Source organism: Diabrotica virgifera, chromosome 9 (genome assembly GCF_917563875.1).
Source record: "Diabrotica virgifera virgifera chromosome 9, PGI_DIABVI_V3a".
NCBI classification, from domain to species: Eukaryota; Metazoa; Arthropoda; class Insecta; order Coleoptera; family Chrysomelidae; genus Diabrotica; species Diabrotica virgifera.
Genome location: NC_065451.1, coordinates 177,416,932 through 177,440,461, shown reverse-complemented (window position 1 = coordinate 177,440,461; position 23,530 = coordinate 177,416,932). Strand labels below are relative to the sequence as shown.

The following is a 23,530-nucleotide window of genomic DNA, read 5'->3' as shown; positions in this document are numbered from 1 at the left end:
TGAAATTTCAATGACCTGGAAAAAACGACATGAGACGTAGAATAGTAGGTAAAATAAAGTAAAAACTAGAATTTAAAAAACCCAGAAATATATTAAAAATGATATCGAAGAGTGAGAAATCAGCAGCAGATGAAAATGATTCCTTGAGTAATCGTTGGGCTGAAAAGTTCGTAGGCTAACATAGAAAAAACACTTTTTTTTGATAAAATTTGATTTTAATTTTCAATATCGTAACCTTCGAGGGCTATACAACGATTATAGCGGTCATTCAACTTTTAAATACCATTTTTATAATACAATTTGTCTTTAGCCTCAAAATAGTCTAGCCTTAGTTTCAGCGATTACCTATTCATTGCTGCTAAATTTCTTTCCAGCGAGCATTTTGTTGAGGTCAGCGAAGAGGTGGTAGTCGCTTGGAGCCATATCTGGTGAATACGGTGGCTGCGGAAACAATTCGAAGCCCAATTCATGAAATTTGGCCATCGTTTGTCTTGATGAAATAGCACCTTCTTCTTCAAATGGGGCCGTTGTTTCGCAGTTTCGTCTTTCAAACGGACCAATAACGCAATGTAATAGTCGCTGTTAATGGTTCTTCCCTTTTCAAAATATCCGATGAATATTATACCATGCGGATTCCAAAATACTGATGCCATAACCTTTCTAGCCGAGCGACTGTTACATATTTTCACGTTTTGAAGTCGGTTCATCACGTGCAGTCCACTCGGCTGACTGTCGATTGGACTCCTACTCTGGGTTAATTAGCAAAATTCATGGAAAAGTTATTTACCAGCAATTCTATTGCTGGAATCGAATTATAAGATCCTATATATTAATAATATAGGTATGCAAAGTCCGCAGATAGTGTGCTACTTTTTTTATAAGCAAAATGGCGCCGACAAATCGTATTTTTTTCAATTATTGCTCTATAACTCCGAAGATTTTAACTTTACAACAAAAACACTCAAATAAAAATTCACCGCAATTAAATTCTGCATAGAGATATGTTTTTCACGATTTGCTCCGACGAAAATTTTTCTCGAAAAATGCGGGTTTTCCTAACAAAAACTCTAATTTTCAAATAAAGTTTTAGGTAGGTAATTATTAATCAATAATTAAATAACTTAGTGACATCAAAGCTTTCTTGGTATAGATTGTAATTCCAGAAGCTGGTGAAAATTAAACGAATATTTTAGCAACAATTCAATTGTGAATTAACAATTTACGATCGCAATAATAACCAAAATAATCATGATACATTGATCAAACTTATAAAGATTATAAAAATGAGATGCTTATTTAATATTTTATCGACAAAATATAAATTTTTCTTTTTTTTGCATAATCTTTAAATTTTGAAAAAAAAATAGTTATAATACGCTGGTATTATTAGTAAAGTACAAAGAAAGGTTATTTACCATCAATTTTATTGCTGGAATCGAATTATAAGATCCTATATATTATTAATATAGGTATGCAAAGTCCGCAGATAGTGTGCTACTTTTTTTATAAACAAAATGGCGCCGACAAATCTTATTTTTTTTAATTATTGCTCTGTAACTCCGAAGATTTTAACTTTACGCCAAAAACACCCAAATAAAAATTCACCCCAATTTAATTCTACAAAGAAACATGTTTTTTCTGATTTGCTCCGATGAAAATTTTCCTCGGAAAATGTGGGTTTTCCCAACAAAATCTCGAATTTTCAAATAAATTTTTTGGACCAGTAATTATTTATCAATAATTATATAGCTTGGTGGAATAAAAGCTTTTTTGGTATAGATTATAAATTCAGAAGCCGGTGAAAATGAAACGAATATTTTAGCAACAATTCAATTGTTAAATATCAATTTACAGTCGCAATAACAACCAAAATAATCACAAGACATTGATCAAACTTAGAATGATTATAAAGGTGTGATGCCTATTTAATATTTTGTCGACAAAATATAAATTTTTTATTTTTTTGCATAATCTTTAAATGTTTAAAAAAAATTGTTATAAAAAAATTAACATTGCTCAGAAATTGTTTATTATATTCTAATTTTATAAAATACTTAAAATGCGTATTTCATAGGTCTTGAAAATGAATGCTTTAAAAAAAAATTTCCAACCATTTGCAAAAAAGTTATGAAACAGCAAATAAATATACGAATTCTCCGTTGTTTATAATTTGTTTTAATTGTTTCAAAGCTTAAAAGTGAGTCTATGGTACAATCTAATTACTCACAAAGAATGTCAAAAATTAGTGCAATGGTTATATTTTAATCAAAGATTAAAAATACTTTTTTTTGTAATTTTTAGCGCAAAAGTAGGCCTGATACAGAGTCGGAGCTAAAATGTTCACTCGAAGCGACTGACACGCAGCATACATTATTTATAAAAGTGTACGTCTCGCGCGGCCGGTCGTCGCTCCGAGTGAAAATTTTAGCTACAGTACTGTATTATTCTACTTTCGCGCGTGTACATTACAAAAGAATATATTTATAATCTTTAATTAAAATATAACCATTAAACTGATAATCGATATTTATTTGTAAATAATTAGCTTGTACTTTAAACTCACTTCTACGCTTTGAAAGAATTAAAAAAAATTATAAACACCGTAGTAATCGTATGTTTACTTTGCTGTTTCATAACTTTTTTGCAAATGATTGCAAAAAAGTTTTAAAGCATTCATTTTCAAGATATTTGAAATGGGCATTTTAGCTATTTTTTTAAATTACAATATAATAAAAACTTTCTGAGAAACGTTAATTTGTTTATAACTATTTTCTTTAAACATTTAAAGATTATGCAAAAAAATAAAAAATTTATATTTTGTCGACAAACTGTTAAATAGGCATCTCATCTTTATAAGATTTCAAGGTTTGATCAGTGTATCATAATTATTTTGGTTATTATTGCGACCGTAAATTATTAATTAACAATTGAATTGTTGCTAAAATATTCGTTTAATTTTCATCAGCTTCTGGAACTGTAATTTAAGCCAAGAAGGCTTTTAAGTCACCAAATTATTTAATTATTGGTAGATAATTACTTATCTAAAACTTTATTTGAAAATTAAAGATTTTGTTGGGAAAACCCGCATTTTCCGAGGAAAATTTTCATCCGAGCAGATCGGGAAAACACGTCTCTATGCAGAATTTAATCACGGTGAATTTTTATTTGGGTGTTTTTGTTGTAAAATTAAAATCATCGGAGTTATAGAGCAATAATTGAAAAAAACACGATTTTCGGGCGCCATTTTGTTTATAAAAAAATTAGCACACTATCTGAGGACTTTGCATACCTATATTATTAATATATAGGATCTTATAATTCGATTCCAGCACTAAAATTGCTGGTAAATAACTTTTCCCAAAAATGGCCTATTCTCCGATAATCAGCCCAGACTATCCAGTGTGAAATGATAGAGCCATGTTTCATCCATTGTAACATATCGACGCCAAAATTCGGTTTTATGACGATTAAACAGTTTCAAACACTTCTCACAATCATCAATTCGTTGTTGTGTTTGATCGATTGTGAACTCTTGCGGCATCCACTTTGCACAGAGCTTTCGCATACCTACCCAAATATTCATGAACAATATATCCAACAAGTAACACGTTCCTTTAATAACTTTAGGGCCGGTTGTTCGAACTCTAATCAACAATGATTATCATCAAATATTGAATTACTGTCAGCAACTGTCAATGTCAACTTTGTTTGGGTTGCTGAAAACATAATTGATTAAAATTATGAGACTAGTTAATCAATTAACATAACAATTATTAACATAATCGATTAATAAATCTCATAATTATTGTAATTAATTATGTTTTCAGCAACCCAAACAAAGTTGACATTGACAGTTGGTGACAGTAATTAAATATTTGATAATGATCATTGTTGATTAGCGTTCGAACAACCGGCCCTAAGAGTGTCAGCTATCTCAAACATCTTCACATTACGGTCCTACAAAATTATTTTGTGGTCTTTTTTGATGTTTTCGTTGGTAACAGCCTCTTTGGGGCGTCTACTGAATGCATCGTCCTTGGTGCTAATTTCACCTCGTTTAAACTTAGCAAACCACTTCTCAACCATTGATTTTTCTGGCGCAGAGTTCGAATAATGTTTAACAAGCCAAGCCTTGGATTCAACTGTATTTTTTTTGTTTCGCTAAAAAGCAATACTTTATTACGATACGGAATTCCTTTTTATCCATTTTTTTTAAACTAACACAAGTTGTTTCGCTCAAAATGCTGTATCTCATAAACTAGTGGTTCGACAGCTGTCTTTATACACGCATCTTTTGAAGCTTAGGGCTGAAAAAAATCATATGGATTTAATACCAGTAGTAGGTACCATTTATGTGTCAGCCTACGAAATTTTATCCCACCATATGTACAAAGTATATAAACACTTTAAATATACCTAATAGTTTTACTGTTCTCTTTTTTTGACAAGTAACTAAATATATTTTTAGGGTGCTTCTCCACATGCTACTGCCAAGAATGGTCACACTCCTTTGCACATAGCAGCCAGAAAGAACCAAATGGACATAGCCAACACCCTTCTAGAGTATGGAGCCAAACCTAATGCAGAAAGTAAAGCTGGTTTTACACCATTACATCTCAGTGCTCAAGAAGGGCATGCGGACATGACAGCTTTGCTTTTAGAGCATAAAGGAGACGCCAATCATGAAGCAAAGGTATATTTATTTTATAATTACTACTCTATTAGATGACTAGGTTTATTCAAAATTTTAACGAGATTGAATTAACTGATTTGAATTTAATTATTTTTGCAGTAATGATTATAGTATCTTTTCAGTGATAGGTATATTTGACATCAGATTGCTTTAAAAAATTGCGTTCCCTTAGTAGAGCACAGCTCGCATTATACAGGGTGTCCAGAAACTCTACCGACAAATGAAGACAGGAGATTCCTCAGATAATTTTAAGACAATGTAACCCAATTCACCTAGCCCGAAAATGCTTCTTAAGGGAGCTAGAGCTCTTTGAAGATGGCGTCATGAGATTAGTTTTTCTTAAATACCTCCAGAACGCTTCTATTTAGAAAAACGAAAATTGGTATGCATATTTACTTTTCAGAGATGAATCGATTTCATCTCATTGCAAATTTCTAGTACCGGTCATAGGCGTCAGTTTTGGGTAGAGCAACGGGTATTTTATCGCATAACTTTTTTGTCCTTAACTTTTATGCATTTTTGACACCGGATTATTAAATTGTGAGGTATTCTAGTACTAAAAGGTACTCTTGATTTAAGTCGGTAGGACACACCGTTTTCTAGAAAAATCGATTTGAAAGATTTTCGTTTTTGGAATTTGAAAAAAAATTGAAAGGACTTTTCAACAAAAAACGAAGTATTTTACCAACATAAAGTAAGAGTAACGTTTAGTAGGTACTCGAATACCTCATAATTTAATAATCTAGTGTCAAACATGCTCAAAAATTCAAGACAAAAAAGTTATGCAATAAAATAACTGTTGACCTACCGAAAACGGACGCCTATTACCAGTACTAGAAATTCGCAATTAATGAAATCGATTTATCTCTGGAATATAAATAAATGTACCAGTTTTCGTCTTTCTAGATAGTTTTTTTTTTAATTTTTTTTTAATTCAAAAAGCAAAAAGTTTTCAAATCGATTTTTCTAGAAAACGGTGTGTCCTACCGATTTAAAACAAGAGTATCTTTTAGTAATAGAATACTTCACAATTTAATAATCCAGTGTCAGAAATGCATAAAAGTTAAAGATAAAAAAGTTATGCGATAAAATAACCGTTGCCCTATCCAAAACGGACGCCTATGATCGGTACTAGAAATTTGCAATAGATGGATTAGACTTATATCTTGAAAATAAATACGCGTACCAATTTTTGTTTTTCTAAATAGAAGCGTCCTGGGGGTATTTAAGAAAAACTAATTACAAGACGCCATCTTCAAAGAGCTCGAGCTCCCTTAGGAAGCATTTTCGGACTAAGTGAATTGGGTTAAATTATCTTAAAATTATCTGAAGAATCTCCTGTCTTCGTTTGTCGGTAGAGTTTCTGGACACCCTGTATATTCTCGTATATGTGGAGGAGCTCCCAATAAGTCTATTTTCTCATATTGGTTTTCGATTCGTTCTTTTATGAATCGTTCCTTTTTGTCTCCGTTTTTGTGCATAGAACTTATACACTCCATGCTTCAATCATCTGGAATATTTTCTTGTTCGATTGGACATTTAAAAGATCTCCGTCAACAGTTCATTAGTATGGACGGTCCGAGTTTTATTAGTTGAACGGGGATGTTTCCAGGTCCTGTGGCTTTCCCTTTCGTAGACACTGGTTGGTTACACTTCATCTTCGTCTTTTGGATGTGTTGTTCTGACGTCTCTGTAATTTATTTTGTAACGTTATCCTGCTTCCGATGGCCGGCGTAGCTCAGGCGGTAGGATGTCTGACTCGCATACTGGTAGGTCGGGGTTCGAAACCCAGTGCAGGCGAGAACAGCTAGGTAGACATTTTTAAAAATGTCTATAGGCCCCAGGTCGACTCAGACTGAATAAAATGAGTACCTTGAGTGAAACCATGGGTAATAATAGGCGGTTGAAGCATAGCACTGGCCCTGTTACCTTCCTTGTATACCGTAGGCTCTAGATATAGCAGACTTCTTCTTCGTGATGTGCCTATCCGTGACGAATGTTGGCGATCATCATGGCAATCTTCACTTTATCTGCAGCAACGCGGAAAAGCTGCACAGATGTTGTGTTGAACCAGGTTCTGAGGTTCTTTAACCAGGATGTTCTTCTTCTTCCTGGACCTCGCTTTCCAAATATTTTTCCTTGCAGGATGGCTTGTACGGCATATCTGGATTCATTTCGCATAATGTGTTCAAAGGCTATCCTTCTATAATCCCAAAACTGCGTCAGCGGTATAAAACGGGAGACTATTATTATTATCATGCTTCCGTCAATAGGAATTTGTAATATTCTTCTCACTCTGATATACTTATGGGGTTTTCTGATATACTTTTCTAAGGTTTCCTATAAACTTCCATGCTTTAGATACTCGAGTTCCGAGTTCCGACCATATATCTGTTTATTTCTTCACATTTTTGGTCCACGTTTCGTTCTTTCTTTTGTTCACAGTTCTTAACTTCCCTATTCCAGTAAGTATATATTATCCAGTCTTCTGGATTTTGCGTTTGTAGCCAGATTCGATAGGCTTTCTCTTAGATATCTACCAACTCTCCTAAATCTTATTTCTTGTGAGCACCACTCAGTTTTTTATTTGAGAGTGTGGTTCTTCTATCGACTTGTTTTCTTTTCTAAAATTTTGTAGTTTTGTAGTCAACCTGCGTTGGTACAAAAATTGGGTTGATTAATTCTATAGACTTTCAGTAGTAATTGCACTAGAGCTCTAAAATTACCGATTTGTTTTCCGATTGACACTTTGACAGTTTTAATTTAACGACCCGAAGGGGAGTGAAATTATGTATAAGTGTACGTCACGAGGGCAACAAGTCGATAATAATTTTAGAGATCGAGTATAATTCGCTGAGATTATTTCATGAATAAAACTCTCTTTGTAAATAATTTTAAACTAATATTTTATTGATATCTTCACCTGAATATTTGCTAAACCTGTTTCTTGGAGTTCTTGGTGACAAGTTGTAAAACCATAAATTGTCATTAATGTCACTGAATGTTCATTTTTGCGTAGTAACGAAGGTTATCTGACGTAATGCTTGACGACGGGATATTGTCAAAAATTATCGCTGTAATTTTTATTTCTGTAGCTTTCTATTGGTCAGAATCTCCTATGAATGAAAGCTATCAAAATTATATTTGTTTACACTAATATTCGCGGGCATTGTTTGTTCTTATTAATAGTCGCTGTTAGTTTCCCAGTATTTAACTAACACCTTTCCCATGGTTAAGTGGTCATCCTATCCATACTCCGCTTCTCGACACAGCCTTACGTCCAAAACTTTTAGATTTGATTGTTGGCTCATGATGACACAATCAATAATAATTATTACGCTTGGTTATCTTGTTGGTTGTGTCAATGTACTATATCTAAAATTAAAGTAAAAATAAGTCGTGTAATTTGAGTAAAGTTAACATGAACTAGTCGCTTATTTAAAAAGTTAAGAAAAGTTCGACACTGACATACAGACTGTTTAGTGTTGGATTAGATAAGACAAGTTGCTTATAACTTCGTTTTTTTAAATGGGACACCCTGTATATTTTTACATTATTGGATTCTCTTCGATGTGTTCTTTCTTAAAATATGAGGTTTTGTAATGTTATATAGGGTATTTCAAAAGATAATTACGTTTTTTTATTAATTTCGTAGCAACATTTACTCCCTGTAGAATTGTAGTAGTTTGACATCTAAAACTCTACTTACGTTCAAATGATTCTTAATATGATCTACTATTGTTAAGAATCATTAGTATAGCTAAATTTTTAATTTTAGTATACAGGGTTGGTCGAAACTCGGAATGAGTATTTTCTGAGTTTTCTTAAATGGAACACCCTGTATTTTAGTATTGTAACGATATGACATTTTATGGTATTTTTTTATTTCTTAAGCATTCCCTATACCCAACTAATTTAATTTGTGCTTAATTGTTAATCGCACCAACAACCTTAACTACGTAGGTATTTTGATAGCTAAACCATTATTGGTAATTTTAAGGATCAGCCTGGATTAATATGTATTTATTTCTGAAAAATTATTTGTGATTGAATATTTTCACGGCCAACCTAATCAAATTTTACGTATTTTTTGGTAAAATTAATGTTTAGCTTGAATCACCAATAACTCACAAATTAAAGCAGTTAGGTATAGGGAATGCTTAAGAAATAAAAAAGTACCATGAAATATCATTTCATTACAGTACTAAAATACAGGGTTTTCCATTTAAGAAAACTCAGAAAATATTCATTCCGAGTTTCGACCAACCCTGTATACTAAAATTTCAAAATGAGCTATACTAATGATTCTTAACAATAGTAGACTATATTAAAAATCCTTTGAACGTAAGCAGAGTCTGTTATGTTAAAGTAATAGAATTCTACAGGGTGTGAATGTTGCTACGAAATTAATAAAAAAACGTAAATATCTCTTAAAATACCCTGCATAATATTACAAAACCTCATATTTTAAGAAAGAGAATATTGAGGAGAATCCAAAAATGTAAAAATATACAGGGTGTCCCATTTAAAAAGACGAAGTTATAAGTAACTTCAGGTATAACCGGAAGTTGTAAAGAGATGAAAATATTTTCGTTTAATAGATTATCCTTCAAAACCCATTTACTCCAATTTTCATGATTCTGTTGCCTTTAGTTCTCGAGATACTTCTAATAGGCCAGTTATCTGCCTCACCCTATATAGTATTATGCTCTGTATTTTCTCTTTGTTATGAGATTAATCAGCATCTTGTTAACTCAATTAATTAATTAATTTAAAAATAAAATAAAAATTTTATTTTTAATTCAGTTGCAATGCGAAAGCAAAACAATCTTACTTTTCATTTAGAATACGGAGCGCAGTCCAGTCCCTTGAATCGCGATTTTCGGCTCTTATTGGAGCCTCATCGGAAAGAACGTAGGCTTGTTCTCCATATCCCAATTGATCCGCACTGAGAAGTTTTCCCACCCATTGCAACTGAAGTGAAAATATTAGGTGACTAGCGTCATCTGGCAGTTAAAAGATGAAGTTTTCGATCCTAATAGTATTATTAATAATATTTAGAAAATATTAAAATATTACTACAAGATTTTTAAATCGAAAACTTATTGGTCCGAAATAATAATAAATAATAAGAGCCGAAAATCGCGATTCAAGGGACTGGACTGCGCTCCGTATTCTAATTGAAAAGTAAGATAATTTTGCCTTCGCATTGCAACTGAATTAAAAATAAAATTTTTATTTTATTTTTATATTGGTCTTTACTCCTTCGAGTAACTAGGTCCATTTTCTGTTGGAATTTACCAGCTGAACAGACGGGGTCGTGAATTGTAAGTTTTTTGAATTCCCTCTTGTCTTCTTCGCTTCAGCATCCATTTGGCTTGCAAATTTTAGAAGCCTTGGAGGTGTTACCAAGGAAATGGACCAATAAGTTTTCGATTTAAAAATCTTTTAGTAATATTTTAATATTTTCTAAATATTATTAATAATGCTATTAGGATCGAAAACTTCATCTTTCAATTAATGAATTATTTTAATTACTACTCATGGAAACAAAACCAAAATTTAATAAAACCTTCCAATAAAAAATATTCTCAGGGCTAATTGATGTTAATATATTTATCACCTTTCGTGTGTGGCTTCTAGTATCTCTCGTTGCTTACTTTATCCAGGACAAAACGGGGAAAATAAATATACTCAAAATCATATAAATTTTATAAATATTACTTATTTATACACTATACCATACAATATAAGATTCAAAATGTATGCTAAAACTTTATTCTATTGGCAAAATTTCTTATCTAATAAAATTAATCTTTAATTATTCTACTATCTCCTTTTTCTTTTAACAAATTTTCATTTCAATGATTCGGTAGACTGTTTTTATTATTATAAAAAAGAACAATATTTAATTTGCCCTTTAAATAGATTATTTATCTCTTCTATGAATTTATGAATGAATAAAGTATGCTGTACAAAACTGTTAAATTGACAAAAAACAAATATGGTATGTAATATACAACAACTCTCTCCTTTTCACAAATAATCTGACTAACCTTGTTTATCTTCTTTACTTCATCTCATGGATTGTATTGTCCTCGGTTCTCCCACACGTGCTCCTCGGATGCTGCTACGGTCTTTCTCTCCCAAACTGTTTCACAAACAAAAAACAGCACTCGCTCGAAATCTCTCCTCTATTTAGTCTCCGACTCGATACAAACAATATCAATTTTTATAATTCCAAGATTTTTTCTCTCAGCTCGATATCTTGTGCAAAATTGATACAAACCGGCTACTCGTTCCAGACAGAAACTGGAATCTATTCGGACACGAGGAGATTGTACTTCTCGACTCGATCACGACTTCGTCTCAACACGAATCTGCTTACACGGCCACCAAATTCACCACTTTACACAAAATTACTACTTTTCAAAACAGGACTGCTCCCTTCCGATCTTAATTACACAGTAAATCTTTTTCCTTCATCAATCTGAGACTCAACCACTCTGTTCTCCCTCCATCCATCCCTTCGCCAATCACAAGCATTCTCTCTACACATTACATCCCTACTTTCATTTCTTAAGAACAAATAGTGTTGTATACAAATTTTCTGTCTTGTCAAATTTCCAGGAGATATTAAAATTAAATGTTTTCTTATATCCTAGAAAACCCCTATATTCTAAAACTAAAGAAATTGTTTACCGTCGTTTCTTTCTAGGAAACCATTTAGAAACATTCTATTGTCTACTCTAACCGTGAGTACATTCACTTTCTAATCCGACCGTATTTTAGTTCATTGTTTAATGTGTATAAGTCCGTTCGTAGAATCTTTACCACTAAACATTTCCTCTTTCCACGAAACACTGCTTACGGCTAAATCATATTATTTACAAATTTTGGCTATATACAGGGCGATGAAAATTTACGATCTCGTGATCTTTGACATAAAATCAAATCTCTAAATATTCCCCATAAAAATTATTTAACAATAGAGTGGAAAAAAACTAAACAGTCTGAATTTCAATAATAAATCAAAATTTATGTTAATCATTTTCGATATAAAATACTTCCCTTATATTGGTTATGTTTTATTTTTAGAACGGTTTAACACCCCTTCATCTTTGCGCTCAAGAAGATAGAGTACCAGTAGCCGAGGTGCTCGTCAAGAACGGTGCTGACGTCAACTGCGCTACCAAGGGCGGCTACACTCCACTCCACATAGCCAGTCATTACGGCCAAGTCAATATGGTTAGATATCTACTAAAGAATGGTGCTAATATTAAATCTACGACGTCTCTAGACTACACACCCCTTCATCAAGCTGCGCAGCAGGGTCACGCTACCATAGTCAACATCTTGTTAGAACACAACGCAGATCCAAATGCAGTAACAACGGTAGGTGGTTTTTTTGTAAATAGTTTAGTAATCTTCTTCTTAAAGTGCCCTTTCCATGATTGAAGGTTGGCTGTGACTAAAGCAAATTGCTCTCTATTTTGAGCGATTCTTAGTATCGAATGTGTGTCGATACCTGTCCAGTCTCTTACGTTCTTCAGCCAGGAGCATTTTCTTCTTCATGGACCTCCTCTTCCTTCCACTTTCCTTTCCATTATGAGTCGTAAAAAGTTGTATTTTTCTCCTCTGTAAATATGTCCTAGATAACTCAGGTTTCTGTTTTTTACAATATTTAGTTCTCTTTCAGTCCCCATTCTTCTCAGCACCTCGTTGTTGATCACGTACTCTATCCAAGAGATCTTGAGCATCTTTCGAAAAAGCCACATCTCAAAGGCTTATACGCCTCCTACTTGTAATTCCAGAGTCCATGTTTCCACTCCGTATAGCAATATGGAATAAATGAATGTTTTTACAAATTGTTATCAAATATCCAACGATAAGGTAGAGTTTATTAGGATTTTTTCATTCTTTGAAAAGCGGACCTAGCATACTCTATACGAGCACGTATTTCGACCTCGTGTTCAAGATCGTTTGTTAACCAGCAACCAAGATACTGGAATCTGTGTAGGGGTTCTATCTAGTCCAGTCGGGTTAGACGAATAACAGGCCTAACCTTGCATTAGGAGCTGCCCCAAATTTTATTTTTTTAATCTTTAGGGGGGGTCAATAGTAGTGTTTAAATCTCGACTGAATTCGGCCATTGCGTTAGCCGCCATCTTGATTTTAAACGAGAACCGTTTTTGCGCAATATCACCGCCATTTTCAACTTTTTGACAAAAAGTATAACAACCAAAATTGTTTAAAACGTAATTTTCTATCATTTCTATGTTAACAATTTTTCGTGCCATCGATATTTTCCGAGTTATAGCGAAAAATAGTGACAGTTATATATAAATAGAGCATAATTATTGAATTATCTCGTTTATTTTTAGTTTTACGACAAAAATGTTCCTATACAAAAATAGAGAGAATTGATTTCTACACAATTTTAGTTTGTTTCATTTTTTTGATAAAGTTAATATTTAAGGTAGTATGTATGCGATAATGGCCCGAGCGTAAGACCTGACTGATTTTGTAGCAATTGTTTTTGTTCAATATCTACGCCATTTTCAACTTAAATTGTTCCAAATATGATTTCCTACAATTTCTTTTTAACAATTTTTTTTCATGCGGTTGATATTTTCCGAGTTAAGTGGGAAAATAGTAAAAAGTGGTGGGGGGAGCATAATTACTGAATTGAATCTTTTTTCCGAGCTGCCCCAAATTTTATAATTCTATCCTTTAGGGGAGATCAATAGTAGTGTAAATTTAAAATCTCGACTGAATTCCGCGGTTGCATTAGCCGCCATATTGATTTTAAAGGAGAACCGTTGTTGCTTAATATCTCCGGCATTTTCAACTTTTCGACAAAAACGGTAGGAATTAAAATTGATGGAAACGCAATTTCCTACAATTTCTTTTCCAAAATTTTTTTATGCGATCAATATTCTACGAGTTAAGGAGGAAAATAATGGAAGCGGAGGGGAAGCATAGTTATTGAATTGTCTCATTTATTATTAACTTTACGACATAATTGTACGTAAACAAGAATAAAGAGCATTATATTTTATACAATTTTTGAAACTTCCAATGAAACACCAACCAAACTAAGTACATCAAAGACAAAAATAATAACTTATATGCATTAAGTTCACTTAATTTTATTAACTAGCGGGTTTTATTGGTTGAATTTGTCTGTAGACAATTAAGTTTCATGTCAGCTAACATATTTTAATTATTTAATTTTTTTTTAATTTTGGACCCCGTTGGGGGGAATTCTCCCATCCTCCCCTCTTAGACCCGCCACTGGTTCTCTCGAAAAATTGTAGTAAATTGCAACAATTCTCGTAATTGCAACAATTTCAGTCCTTACACTTTTTGTCGAAAAGTTGAAAATGGGGAAGATATTGAACAAAAACAATTGCCTTAAAATCAATCGGGTCTTACGCTCGCGCCTTTACCGCACACGTACTACCTTAAATATTTATTTTATCAAAAAAATGAAAGAAATGAAAATTGTACAAAATTTATTTCTCTTCATTTTTGTGTAGGTTAAAATTTGTTGTAAAAGTAATAATAAACGACATAATTCAATAAATAAATAATTATGCTTTAACTGTCACATTTTTTTACCCATAACTCGGAAAATATGGACCGCACGAAAAAAAATATAATAAACGAAATTATAGAAAATCGCATTTTCAACAATCTCAGCTTCTATATTTTTTGTCGAAAAGTTGAAAATGGCGGAGATATTGAGCAAAAACTGTTCTCGTTTAAAATCAAGATGGCGGCTAACGCAACGGTCAAATTTAGTCGAGATTTTAAATTTATACTACTATTGACCCCCTAAAGATTAGAAGAATAAAATTTGGGGCAGCTCCTAATGCAAGGTCAAATGGTATCCTGACTGGGCTAATCTCAGTGTTGCCAACTCCATTGGAAGCTATTATAGTACGAACAGGGAGATTATTATAGTACATTGGAAAAAAATATAGTAGGTACAAGATTTAAGTTTGGGGGAGGGGTTTAAGGGAACAAAACCCCATAAAGCGGATGGTGGTGGTCTCTGAAACAAAATTAAATCTTAGACTGTCTTTCATTAATAAAAAAATTGTTTGTATCCTATACGGTTGATTCAAATTTTTCCAGTGTGTCCTGATTCCTGTCCTGATTTAAAGGACCATTACGTAATCCGATCTACTTGGAGTAACATCTATTTTAGGTTTAATTGTTCCAAATAACTCATGCAGATACGTGGATACGTGCGTAGAGCGAGACAGCAAACAAAAAACGATGTTGGAGTTAGCAAATTGTTGTCAAGGCCCCGCGATAATTGTAAATGAATGCACTTGGCCTAATGTTAATGTTTATACCGTATTCGTCATATTTAATTTTTTTCAATGGATTTTTTCAACGTTGATTATGGATTATAACACAGTGTTATGGTTATGCGGATTAAACACTAAATATAAGGGTCCTTGGACCCACCATTAAAAAAAATTATTACCTCCCTCATGACACTTTTTGTATTCAGTTATTTATATCAGCAATTGTATTATGTTGTACTTCAGGGATATCACTAGTGTATAACAGGTATAGGACCGGTCCTATCACACTACCTTGTGGTACCCCTGCATTGATTTCCTTTAGTTCCGAGTAGGCTTCTTCTTGCTTAACCCTAAAAACTCTCTCTGATATATAAGATTCCAATAATTCTATGTATTGTCTTGGCAAAATCCTGCTTAATTTGTACTTAAGTCCTTCGTGCCATACCTTATCAAAAGCTTGCGCCACGTCGAGGAAGACAGCGGAGACACTGCCGTCTTCTAAACGAAATGAAGTCAGTGCATATAAATTTTACAAACAAGAAAAATCAATACATTCCTGTTAACTTAAATAATACTTAGATACCATATGCCGACACCGCAAAGTATTTGGGTATTACACTAGACGCTAATCTACGCTGGAAGGCCCATGTTAAAAAGAAACGAGAACAGCTTAACATGAAGTATAAAAAATGTATTGGCTATTGGGAAGACAATCCACTCTCTCGATCTACAATAAAATACTTTTGTATAAACAGATTATAAAACCTATATGGACATATGGCATCCAACTATGCGCTAGTAATACAAATTTAATTATCATTCAACGATTCCAAAACAAAGTGCTAAGGAGCATTGTCAACGCTCCATGGTACTATAGGAACAGTGATCTCCATAGGGACCTAGACATGGATACTGTTAACAAGACCATAGAAAAATTTTCCAAAAGTCACGAACAACGACTTCTTCAACACATCAATGTTGAGGCCATCCAGCTCCTCGACAACACGGATCTAGCTAGAAGACTCAAGAGGAAGAAACCCTTCGAGTTAGTTAAGTGAAAAATAGTGCACAGTGCAAGTGATGGTACAAGTTAAAATTTGTACAATATATTAACAGAACCTAGGGGGGGACTATCGAGTTTGTCCTTAGTCTTGAGTTTTTTAGTAGTAATTTAGGTTAGAAATAAGTTGCTCATTGATCACATTATTTGATCAGATTGTAATGTCCTTAAGCATCTTATTGGTGTTTAATAAATAAAAAAAAATTATTTATATCGAATCGGACAACTTTTATATTTCGGAAAATTTTCAGGAAGGATCATTTCGTAAATATAGAGGTTTCTAAACTTTGGTGAATCCGACAACTGGAGTAACCTTAAAAATTTGTCGGATAATATAACCAGTAAATTGTAAGCATTTTAATCAAACAATCCTGCAAAAAAAATCAGCATTTATGACTCCACAGTGCACCCCCATAGGGGAGGAGGGGCGCACGTGTCATAAAATTTACAATTAACTGGTAAATGGTCCTACTCCAGTTGTCGGACGCGCCAAAGTTTAGAAACCTCTATACTTACGAAACGCTCCCCTCCCCAAAATTTTCCGAAATAGAAAAGTCTCTTCCATTATGAATACATGAATTCCAACATGAATAACTGAATAAAACAAAGTCTCATGCATGAGTAAGAAATTTTTTTTATAATATAATAGAGGTAATAATTTTTTAATGGTGGGTCCAAGGACCATAAAATATTAATATAGAAAATCACTGTCTGCAATAGACAATAGTTTTATAGACTTTGAACAAGCCTTTGACTCAATTAAGAGAAAGGAAATAATATAAGCCCTAAAATATCAAGGAGTAAGTAAAAAACTAAGAAATCTAATAAAAATGTCAATAAACAAATCAAAAATCAGTATTCTAACACAAAAAGGGGAAACAGAAGAATTCGAAATAAATAAAGGAGTGAGACAAGGTGACTCGCTGTCAGCAATACTATTTAACCTGACAGTAGATTTTGTGTTAAGAAAGATCCACAAGGAAAACCTAAGAGCATCAGGTGACCAACTAATCGCCTATGCAGATGATATAGCGATAGTAACAAAAACACGAAAAATCATGAAAAAAATATTAACGGAGATTGAAGAAGAGGGAAAAAAGTTGGGACTAAGAATTTATGAAAAGAAAACAAAATTAATGAGACTCGGAAAAGCAGAACAAAACAGAGAGAGATAAGGATAGGAAATAAAAAATTCGAGGAAATACAGAAATTTAAATACCTGGGCGTTATGATAAACAACAAAGAGGAAAGAAAGAAAGAATAACTGCGACAAACCGGGTATACCAAGCAAATAGAAAACTACTAAAGAGTAAAATATTAGCCAAACAAACAAAAATGGATATATATAAAACAATAATTAGACCAATAACGATGTATACAGCAGAAACGATGACTGTGACAAAAAAAGAAGAACAGAAATTAAGGATAAATGAACGAAAGATAATAAGGACAATACTGGGTCCAGTGAGAATTGAAGAACAAGAGTATAGAAGGAGAACGAATAAAGAAATTTTAGAAGAATTAAATGGTGAAGATATAGTAAAGAAAATAAAAGTGCAAAGAACCAAATGGCTGGGTCATATATGGAGACAAGGACCAGAATCAGTATCAAAAGCTATGATATTGTGGCAACCAGGAGAAAAAAGGAGACGTGGTCGACCCAGATCGAAATGGTTAACTGAAGTAGAGGAGGGCCTAAGAGAGGCAGGAATTACTAAATAGAAAGAGAAGGCAATAGACCGGAAGAAATGGAAACATATTAGTGAACAAATACAATGATCATGGGGATTGATCCACCCCGTAAAATGGATCTAGAAAGCGAAACCCCACATGGGGTGTTAAGCCATATACTATACTATCCTGTCTGCAGTAACATTTTCTATCGGCAGTTTACATTATTTATGAAATTTGCGATTCTCAAGAATAAGATAACACAGACCGACAAAAATTGACTAATATTCGGACCCAGCTATCAAAATACAGTTTCCAGAAGATTTTTGTGCACTGAATCCGAATCTGATCTACAAATTGCCAAATTATCTCTGGTTTCTGAGATATCCTAGCCTATTCTAAAAGTGCAAAAAGCGATTGTGGCCGTTTTTGAGGTTATGTATCATCGCAATATAATTTTTTCTTTATTAAAAATGTTGGGTCATCTTTTAATTTGCTTAAATCTAGTTCAATATTTATTCAAATCAAATCGATTTTGTACATTCGAGGTCAATTTCGAGAAAAAAAAAAGTACCACCGTGTAAATTTTTAAAATAAAATAAAAAATAATACGTATTTGCTTACGGTTTTGCCACAACATGAGCAATAAACTTTATCCATATCCATAGATAGCTCTTTGTAAGGTTTTATCCAAGTTGAAACATTGCTTATTTTAGGCATTTTCAAAGCACAATAATTATTCACAATTAGAAATACGCGTTGTTTACGCCTCCAATTTTACAACAAAAGTGAAACCAAGTCAAACTGACCGTCAAAATAAAAATTTTTACCTCGAGACATAAACTGGCAAACACAAACTCTTAATTCCAGGACAAAACGCGACAAAACTATAAGCTACTGTCTTTTATTAGTTACTATACCAAGAATTTGAATACCAAATGATTATAAAACAAAATTAAATATTGACTATTTCATGCTATCTGTAAGTATGAATATAAAAATATATAGTTAACACCAAATTTTCAAATTATATGCACTTTATGCTCACTTGTATAAAAATATGCAAAATTTGACATTTTTGCATTTTTTATGCATTATATGCAAAATATGCAATTTGCATATTTGCCTAAGTCTAGTGATGAATATTGACTTTAGTCACTCTTTTTCCTTTTTCCTTTAAATGCGGTTAAAAAAAGGACAAAAATTTCGATGTTGTCTTCACTTATTAGTTTTAACGTTTCTGGGTATATTCCATCTGATTCAATTCCATTTTTTATATATTTTACCACCCGCTAAACTATTTGATATTTACTTATTCTTTTTTTTTTTCAGAATGGCCAAACGCCCTTGAACATCGCCCAAAAACTGGGCTACATTACTGTGATCGAGACCCTAAAGGTTGTAACGACGGTTACCAACATCACCACAACAACTACGACGAATATTGAAGAAAAGTACAAGGTGCAAGCCCCTGAACTCATGCACGAGACGTTCATGTCAGATTCTGAAGAAGAGGGCGGTAAGCGACGAAACTTTTTTCATTATTTGTTTGTGTTTTGTATTTTTTGCGTAGAAAAATTTATGAGAGAATTATTTAAGATAATAAAAATACAGAATGAATAATATCGATATCATATAAACATACTAGAAACCATAGGTATTAACCACTATTAAAAAAAATAATATAATCATCAGTGGTAAATAGTTGATTATCATGTGCGGTATTAAAGAGTTAATTCTCTAAGAAACAGGTTTAGGGACATCATAAGAGAATGTAAGTTATTATGTATATCATTTTTAGTTTTAAATGCTGATTGTTTCACTTCACTACTTCGTCTGTTCATTTCTGACTGTTCATTTCACTTATTCCTCGTTAGAGGGCGTTCTAACCATACTGCGATATAAATAGTTTTAATTTATATCGAGAAACTACGGTCGTGTTGGTGTAAAATTATCTTCCTCAGAGCCTCATTGACAACATGTAGACCTAGAAATAGTACTATCGGAGGATGGAGGGAGACAGATTTAAATCAAAACGAAACCGTAGATTTTCTTATTTTACTAATGCCATACTCTGTATTAGAGTACACAGACTCGTTTCATACGGGTTCTCTGAACCGCAAATTGGAATATTTCCTAGCGGTGCCTTTTGGTATTGTCATACCTGGGTTAGACAAAGAACTTAAATCGAGTCGAAATTCATTTCGATTGTTTAAATATTATGGGAAATTTTTATAAATAAAAATATGAGTCGTATAAGACATGTTTTAAGAAATATTTCGATAATGTATTCAGCAACAGCTTATTTAATGTTTCTATTGGAAAAAAAAACTAATTTTCAGCCAAATTCAATGTTCAACGTGCCTTCCACCAGTATATTACCTGGATTCATTGCGCCTAGAGTTTGATGGTTTAGATTTTGTGTACATAAAAAAGGGTCTAACGGGTGCGAGAGGTTCGACTCAAATAGATATTAGGTAAACAATAATTCTCTTGTATATAACAGGTTTTACTGATTTATTTATTTATTTTTTATTATTTATTAAACACCAATAAGATGCTTAAGAACATTACAATCTGATCAAATAATGTGATCAATGAGCAACTTATTTCTAACCTAAGTTACTACTAAAAACTTAAGACTAAGGACAAACTCAATAGTACCCCTTAGGTTCTGTTAATATATTGCACAAATGTTAACTTGCACCATCACTTGCACCGTGCTCTATTTTTCACTTAACTAACTCGAAGGGTTTCTTCATCTTGAGTCTTCTAGCTAGATCCGTGTTGTCGAGGAGCTGGATGGCCTCAACATTGACGTGTTGAAGAAGTCGTTGTTCGTGACTCTTAATGTTGTTCTGAAGCTATTTTCTTGTGGCATTTTTGCAATTAACTAGTTTTGATGGGAAAAAGCCACACTTTTACTAAAAAAAGATTTTATTAACGTTTCGACGCCCAAATCGGGTGTCATTTTCATATTTATCAACGCCCAAGTCGAATATTTTTTGTATTTTGACAACGACACCCAATTTGGGTGTCGAAACGTTAATAAAATCATTTTTTTAGTAAAATTGTAGCTTATTTCCCATCAAAACTAGTTAATTCGTGACTCTTGGCAAATTTTTCTATGGTCTTGTTAACAGTATCCATGTCTAGGTCCCTATCGAGGTCACTGTTCATATAGTACCATGGAGCGTTGACAATGTTCCTTAGCACTTTGTTTTGGAATCGTTGAATGATGTTTAAATTAGTATTACTAGCGCAGCCCCATAGCTGGATGCCATATGTCCATATAGGTTTTATAGTCTGTTTATACAAAAGTATTTTATTGTAGATCGAGAGAGTGGATTGTCTTCCCAATAGCCAATACATTTTTGTATACTTCATGTTAAGCTGTTCTCGTTTCTTTTTTTAATTAGGGCCCTCCATCGTAGCCTAGCGTCTAGTGTAATACCCAAATATTTTGCGGTATCGGCGTATGGTATCTGAGTATTATTTACGTTAACAGAAATGTATTGTTTTTTCTTGTTTGTAAAATTTATATGCACTAACTTCATTTCGTTTAATTTAATTCGCCAGCGTTTAGTCCACTTGTTAAGTCTGTTAACAGAGATTTGTAGCTCTCTCGCTGCTTCCTCATGGTCTTCACCTACGGCTAAAACGGCAGTGTCATCAGCAAAGGTAGCTATTGTGTTATGATCTAATTCAGGGATGTCACTAGTGTATAATATGTATAGGACCGGTCCTATCACACTACCTTGTGGTACACCTGTATTGATTTTCTTTAGTTCTGAGTAGGCTTCTTCTTGCTTAACCCTAAAAACTCTCTCTGATATATAAGATTCCAATAATTCTGTGTATTGTCTTTGCATATTTCTATTTAATTTGTATTTAAGTCCTTCGTGCCATAAAAAGCTTGCGCCACGTCGAGGAAGATAGCGGAGCAAACTTTCTTTTCTTCCAGCGACCTCTCTATTATATCCGTTATTCTATGGACTTGCTAATTTATGAGGTAAAAAAAATAAACTTTAACGACAATTAAAGAAATTCCAGAACTTTTTTGCGGTGAAGATATATTTACAAAGAAATACATTATTAAAAAAATATGTGTGTCGAGAAAGAAATTTATACAGACCCGTATTGAAAAATAAACATGTTTTCGATATTTTACAAGTTTGTAACAATCAAGTTTCACGTGGGCCCGGCAGGCCGCACATCAAAGAAACATGAAACGTAAATTACGTTTCATGGAAATAAAATAGTGCTAAACAAATATACGTCCGGCCATTTATGAAACTCTCCGAAAATAAAAATGTGTCATGAGCATGAATCACACTCGTTTCATTTGTAGGCGGACTTTGAGATTTGTTTAGCAGTGTTTTATTTTCATGAAACATGTTTTTCGTTTCATGTTTCATGTTTTTCGTTTAATGTTTCTTTGGTGTGCAGCTTGCCTTAGAACATCAACCATTTGGATTTATGACCAGTATCTTCTTTTCTCACGTTAAGAACAGATACCAAAAGGGATATAATAACACCGATTACTCTGGAAAAGTGGGATGGCTATTTCAAGCAGTTACTAGTAGAAAATAGAGAAGATTTTATTAAAAACGAAGATCACGAAAGTTTCAATGTAATTGTCAGTGGCTCACCGATTCGGTTAAGACTGGAAGAAGTACGAAATGCATGCAAATCCCTAAAAAATAGAAAAGCGTCAGGGCCTGGCGACATAGCACCAGAACTGCTCAAATACGGTAGCAACATCCTGTATGAATACCTAAGAGATCTATTTAATAGATGTATGAATGGCGAAGTCATACCAAAAGAATGGCAATTGTCTGTAATTTCTACAATACACAAGAAAGGCAGTAAAAATATATGCGATAATTACCGGGGAATATCTGTCACAAGCACCATCAGCAGAGTTTACGGAAAAATTATCAAAAATAAAATAGAAGAAGAATACAAGGACTTAGAGGCCGAAGAGCAAGCCGGTTTCCGCGCTGGCAGATCCACCACTGACCACCTATATTGTGTAACACAGTTAATAGACAAACAAATAGCCTACAATCAAGAACTGCATTTAGTGTACATAGACTTAAAAAAAGCATACGATACTGTACCACAAAGTAAACTTTGGGAAGCCCTCGAAAAAACTAACATCAGTCTGAACCTCATTAAAGCTGTAAAAAATCTATACCAACATAATATATCAAAAGTTAAGCTAGGCAAGGAAATCTCGTCAGGATTTGAAGTGAATAAGGGTCTTAAACAGGGCTGCTGTCTATCGCCGACACTATTTAAAATATATTTAGAGCAAGTTTTGAAATCCTGGAAAAGGAAATGTAAGAATATGGGTATACAGCTAAATGATGATAACATGCTATACACTCTATGTTTTGCGGATGATCAGATTCTTATGGCCCAGGATTATCACGATATTGAATATATGACCCGAAAAATCATAGACGAGTACCGGAACTGGGGTTTAGAAGTGAATACCAAGAAAACGGAATATATGTGCGTTGGAGGTATACAGCAGGATCTAGCGTTGGAAAATGAAATAACTATTAATCACTGTCAGGAATATAAATACTTGGGTCTTACAATTACACAAGATGGAACGTTGGACAAGAATATCCAAGAAAGGTGCACACAAGGAAGGAAAGCTATCGCATTATTGAACAAAATCCTATGGAACCAAAGTATCTCCAAAGAAAATAAACGTAACATCTATAACAGCATTGTTAAGAGCATTATAACATACAGCAGCGAAGTTTGGCC

The 23,530-nt window shown here is 33.2% G+C and overlaps 1 protein-coding gene across 1 annotated transcript in view; it reads left to right on the top strand.

Moving 5' to 3' along the window:
• LOC114337294 (ankyrin-3-like) overlaps window positions 1-23,530 on the top strand; it is a 112,798-nt gene that overhangs the window by 54,030 nt on the left and 35,238 nt on the right. Inside the window, exons 9-11 of the mRNA XM_050660764.1 lie at window positions 4,469-4,693; window positions 11,792-12,088; window positions 19,079-19,265. Of these exons, the coding sequence (XP_050516721.1) occupies window positions 4,469-4,693; window positions 11,792-12,088; window positions 19,079-19,265 (709 nt within the window). The remainder of the gene's footprint in view (window positions 1-4,468; window positions 4,694-11,791; window positions 12,089-19,078; window positions 19,266-23,530) is intronic.